Consider the following 5,073-nt stretch of genomic DNA (forward strand, 5'->3'; position numbering starts at 1 on the left):
GTCTGCATCGGATGAAGTGCGACCTAGTAGAACTAATTGGCTAAGCTATTTTTGTCTAGCTGCAATCATCTTTAAGAGCCATAGTTCTTGTCAAAAATTTATGTCTGGCCTAGTATAGGCGATTAGGAAGTAGTTGACCTGTAGAGCTATGCCGATCTGTTGCTGAATTTCACCATCAGCTCTTCTTCGACGGGAAGGTATTGTCTTGTGCGAGAATTATCAAAAGAGTAGTTGGAACCATTTCCATCGGCTTGCTGCATCTACTGCATGAACGTCAAAACCGGGCGTTGCACGTGAGTTCATCTTCAAATTGATCTATTCTTCTGTAAGAAATTCTACTGTGATAGATATTGTTGTATGGGATGGAAATTCTAGAATTGAATAAACCCAGAATGGGATGAAATTTAAATATAATTGACGTTTATAGTGGATGATAACTGAGATCTTGGATTGGATGAGATTAAGGTTTGATAAGATGATAAATTATGGATGAAGGCTGATTGAATTTGGATGAATTCTCATTTGTAGATGAGAAGTTATTCAAAGATGAATTGTTATTCAAGGATGAATTTTTGTCAATAGTTGAATTTTAATTTAAATAATAATAATAAATAAATAAATAAAATCATATTAATAAGGATTTTTGATATTTTATCTAAAGTTCCAATATTTGGTACATCATCACCCGCTTCACGGTGGGCTTCAGCCCCAGCAGCTTGACCAGTGCGTGGTCGGCTCAGAGCATGTTGACGCCGCTGGTGGTGGCGAACACGATGTGGTTGATGTTGGACTTGCGGCCACCCCACTCCTTGATGGCTTTCTGTGCGGCCTCGGCGGCGAGCTTGGGCACCTGCACCACCACGATATCGTGACGGACGTTCAGCGAGGGTTGCATGTAAGTGCAGATGCCGGGGTTGGCCTTGAGCACCTTCTCGGTGAGGAACATGTGGCGCTTGCGGATGCAGGACTTGTCGCAGATGCGCTTGAATTTGACCTTGAGGGCCTCCTTGTCGCAGGTGTTGGTGATGTTGAAGAAGAAGTCTGGGTAATCGCTTTTTAGGAACTCGGTCGAAGGAACGGCAGTGCCGTTTCTCGACACACACGCAGGGCCCTCTGCGCGGGGCTGACCCTTGGGAAGCACGGCCCTCCTGGCACGAACCTCAGCCTCCACCTCCCCTGCTGGAGCCATTCCACAACCCTGCTCTATTACTTCACCCAACTGTTCTCAGCCTGTGTAGCGCAACCTGTACTCCCGCTTTCTCTCCTTCCTAATTCTGCGACAACACACCGGTTTATGCCTCTTACGTGCCGACTCTGTAAATGCTACCAGTTGGAATCTGCACACGCACCCGACTCTCTTTGTTTGCAACAAGAGCAACTCTACATTCGTAAGTGAATTCAACACAGCGATCGGAGAGATGGCCGCAGAACTCATGGACTCTGTGCTTGGGTGCCGACTTCCGTTGCGAAGTTATTCTAATATCCACAGCCCTTGCGGCATTGAAAAGCAATGCCACGTCGCCAGTTTCACCAGGATCGAGGACCGGTCCTGCAACAAATGCTATGCCAATCACAAAGGACGCGCGCTATGTCTCTCCTTACATTCAGCATGCAAGATTGATCCATTGATTACGAGATATGTGCTTACATACTGCTGCTCGTCGTCCGTGGCATTGATCAGTACCTTCCCTAAAATCGGTTCGACTCTCATTGGCATGCCTCAGCTGAATCTATGGAGCTACCCTCCCCTGGCCCTACCGCTGCGGTGCAAATATGCGCACAAACCACTAGCTAACCTAACTACAACCGCACACACGAACAAATCCTCATCTTGCGGTGAGGACGAAGGTCACCGACGCCGACAGGACAGCAGAGGTGCTCCTGCATTTCTTGGCTTCTGGGAGAGCAGACAAACTCTAGTCTTTTGCACCGACTGATCTTTGCATTCATCTGGCTAGAATGTTCCAGAATCCTTCGATTCTCAACCTGATCCGCGGCTGGACCGATGTCGGCCGCTGATGCCAATGGTGTGTGAGGTTAGAAGGCACGGCCCTGGTGCGCACAAGCTAGGAATCATAAACCATGGCGACAATCGGGCTCTGCACGACGTGCATACCATCCGTCCACTGCACCACGCCATGCGCATGCGCTACCCCTGCCGGAACCGGCGCAGTCGCGTTTGGTGACACCGTCAACGTGAAACTCTGTGTCGGTGCTGCAGCGGAGAACGTTATTGTGGCGGGCTGGACAGCAACGTCAAAATACGCGGGTGCAATTACGTTGGCAGTGTAGACGGAATCTGGGGCTCCCACATTCGTCACCACTCGGTTGAAGGTCACGGATGCCCCGGGCAGTGTCGACCGCGTAAACGTAGCAACCATGGAGGGCAGATTGACGTCCTCCACCCGCGCCGCAGCGGGGCACGCGTATCCGTTGGGCTCAAAAAGCTTGATCTCTTCGGGAGTGTATTGGAGCGCGCACAAGAAGTTCAAATAATCGGTCGTCCCCATGTCGTAGATCAACCCTGGGTCATTAGCTCTCTCGGGGCGCATCAGCCCTGCTCCGAAGTCGAAGAACGTGCCAGTCTCACCGGATTCTTCAAGCGTGATGATGTTACGGGTGTTGTCCGCGATGGAGGCGGAGGTCATCATGGCCGACTTGATGGCGGCCGGGCTCCATGTGGGGTGCGATGCCTTTATCAAAGCCCCGATGCCGCTCACGTGAGGGCACGCCATGGAGGTTCCAGTCATGAAAGCCCAACGCTCGTTCTTGATCCCTGCTGCCAGAATGTCCACCCCTGGAGCACCGATGTCAGGCTTCAGCCACTGCGCCTGGGGAAAGGTGTGGGGGCCTCGGTTAGAGAAGCCCGCCACCTTGGGCGCCGGCGTCACGCCCAGGACGGTCTTGGCACCACGAATAGTTGCTGTGGGTGCAGCTGTGGAACGAACATAAGACACCATGGTTTGGCCGGCCTTATTGCCCACTATCGTGTACGGGAAGTCCACATGTAGAACACTTAAATCTTCTCCCACAGCCTTGGCTGAAACGAACCCTACGGCGCCGGCGGGAATCGTGCGGTTCCTCTCGACGTCATCTTGGAAGCACAGTACAATCTTTCCCACGGCCTTCGACTCATCGATGGTGTCTCTCTCGCAGAAAGTGGCGTTGTCTGCGTAGAGAGCACTGACTGCAATGTCACCCCCGAAGACCAGAGGGACTTGCTCAGCCAGCGCTGTCCCGTCGTAGTCGGATCGTCCCTTCAGAACCGTCCCATCGCCGAGCTCAACATTCGTGTCGATGTCGCGGTCTTGAGTGGTAGCTGCGACTGTCGTGACCCACGGCGCCACATGGGCGACCGTCCCCGGGGCGGGGCCTTCATTTCCCGCAGATACTGAGAAGAAGATTCCTCGCTTGACGGCATTATACATAGCAATGTTCATCAGGTAATCTTGTGTGAAGTATTCTCCGGTCGATCCACTCACCGAGTACGAGATGACATCGACCCCGTCCGCCACCGCCCAATCGATCGCCTTTATAAGGTCAGCCGTAGATCCAACTCCTTCCGGTCCCCACAAAGCCTTGTAAACTGCAATTCGTGCCTTGGGTGCCGTTCCCGCTGCCGTTCCCTCGGCGAGCCCAGTAGGGCTCACTGCTCGAGCAACGTGCATGCCAGCTGCTGTGGAGGCGCAGTGGGTGCCGTGGCCAACCATATCACGCGGGGACTTGTAATCTTCGACGCCGTCCTCGATGGGTCTGCCTATGTCCGCTTCACGACCCGCGAATATAAAGCGGGCGCCGATGATCTTCCTGTTGCAATTCGAAACCGTAAAGCTGGTCCCGACCTCGCACACCCCGTTCCATCGCGCAGGAATCGGCCCGAGCGAGAGGTCGTCGAAGCTCAACCGCTCTGGCCAGATTCCGGAGTCGATCACTCCGATGATCATATCTTCTCCGGACTTGCCGTCCGCCCACAACCTCCCGCTCGCACTCGCCAATCCCAGGAACTCCGTGCTGCGGGTGGTAGCAAGCTGAACGGGTACGTCGGGGTGCAAGCCCTTCACGCCAGGCATCTTTCCCATGAATTCGGCCTGCTCTGGCGTCAGCCTGGCCGAAAACCCGTCCAAGACGTGGTCGTAGACGTGGTGGAGGCAGTCCATGCCGTCGTCGGGGTGGCCCTCTGCAAGGACCTCCGTGGCTCTTTGCATCATCCCAACGTAACAAGCGGATTTATCAAGAACGCTGTGATGGGAGGTGTTCCTCTCCATGTGCACGATGTACGTCCTGCTCCCGTGGGGCGCGCCGTTCGTCCCACGCAGAGTCAGACATGTCAAGGCCAGAAAGTAAACAAAGCGCCTCATCGCAGGGTTCATCTTAGCGACCAAACGTCCCGCCTCGCAACCAACTTGGAGAATTTGTGTAGTGTATGTTTCAACGACACCAGTACGTTTCACTACAAGAAATCCTATCAACGTGTTTCAGGCCACTACAAGCTAGATCTCCTTCTGAGAGCTTGGGGAGTCCCCTCCAAAGTTCGAAACTTTATAGGTTTCCTCGGATCATTCAGTGCAGAATCGGTGTGGGTCGACATATATAACAGTTGTGTTCGTGGAACAGCGGAATGGTGGAGGCAGCAAAGGACTGAAGGCTCGTTACCTGGAAACTTCGCATCGAAAAGGTCCAAGTCTTGAAACGCTAAAAATAAATAAATAAATAAAATAAGGTGGACGATATGAATAGTGTCTAGTCGGCTACGTGGTGTTGGACGCTGAGGTCAAATCCACCAGTTCCTGAAATTCTGGCAACACTGCTTCAACTTACTCCTTCTAGGGGCATCATCTTGTGTCGGTTTGAGGGGAGATATGCAAATACAACTAACGTTGATTTATATGCACGGGAACTTGCGTCGTGTTCAAGACTGCGGGCTCCTGATTAGGACGAAGGCACCACAGAGTTTTGCACTCGGTTTTTGTTTTCGACTTGAGACACAGTCAACTCCAGTTTACTATCAAACCGACTCATCTGTCACGAAGTCCTTCAGCTATCAGATGGCCAGACGTGGCGCCGACACTGATT

The 5,073-nt window shown here is 52.6% G+C and overlaps 2 protein-coding genes across 2 annotated transcripts; both read right to left on the reverse strand.

The window, feature by feature from the left end:
- Positions 1-593: 593 nt before the first annotated feature.
- On the reverse strand, positions 594-1,887 carry LOC141045935 (chalcone synthase J-like). The gene is made up of 3 exons (XM_073537313.2): positions 1,854-1,887; positions 1,350-1,549; positions 594-1,219 (listed from the first exon to the last, which is right to left on the reverse strand). The coding sequence occupies exons 1-3, from the start codon at positions 1,885-1,887 to the stop codon at positions 737-739; spliced, it is 717 nt and encodes a 238-aa protein (XP_073393414.2). The 3' UTR covers positions 594-736.
- LOC112289066 (subtilisin-like protease SBT1.6) lies at positions 1,592-4,836 on the reverse strand. The gene has a single exon (XM_024534019.3). It carries the CDS (start codon positions 4,368-4,370, stop codon positions 2,067-2,069), a length of 2,304 nt encoding a protein of 767 aa, XP_024389787.3. The 5' UTR covers positions 4,371-4,836; the 3' UTR covers positions 1,592-2,066.
- Positions 4,837-5,073: the final 237 nt, after the last annotated feature.

This window comes from Physcomitrium patens, chromosome 11 (assembly GCF_059467195.1).
Source record: "Physcomitrium patens ecotype Gransden chromosome 11, ASM5946719v1, whole genome shotgun sequence".
Lineage (NCBI taxonomy): Eukaryota > Viridiplantae > Streptophyta > Bryopsida > Funariales > Funariaceae > Physcomitrium > Physcomitrium patens.

Excerpts from the sequence above, each read along its gene's own strand:
- LOC112289066 (XM_024534019.3), bottom strand. The coding sequence starts at position 4,370 with ATGAACCCTGCGATGAGGCGCTTTGTTTACTTTCTGGCCTTGACATGT.
- LOC141045935 (XM_073537313.2), bottom strand. The coding sequence starts at position 1,887 with ATGCAGGAGCACCTCTGCTGTCCTGTCGGCGTCG. Across the intron at positions 1,550-1,853 it reads CTGCTGTCCTGTCGGCGTCG|GACCGGTCCTCGATCCTGGT; the intron begins GTGACCTTCGTC and ends CATTTGTTGCAG. Across the intron at positions 1,220-1,349 it reads TTGCAAACAAAGAGAGTCGG|TTGGGTGAAGTAATAGAGCA; the intron begins GTGCGTGTGCAG and ends GGCTGAGAACAG.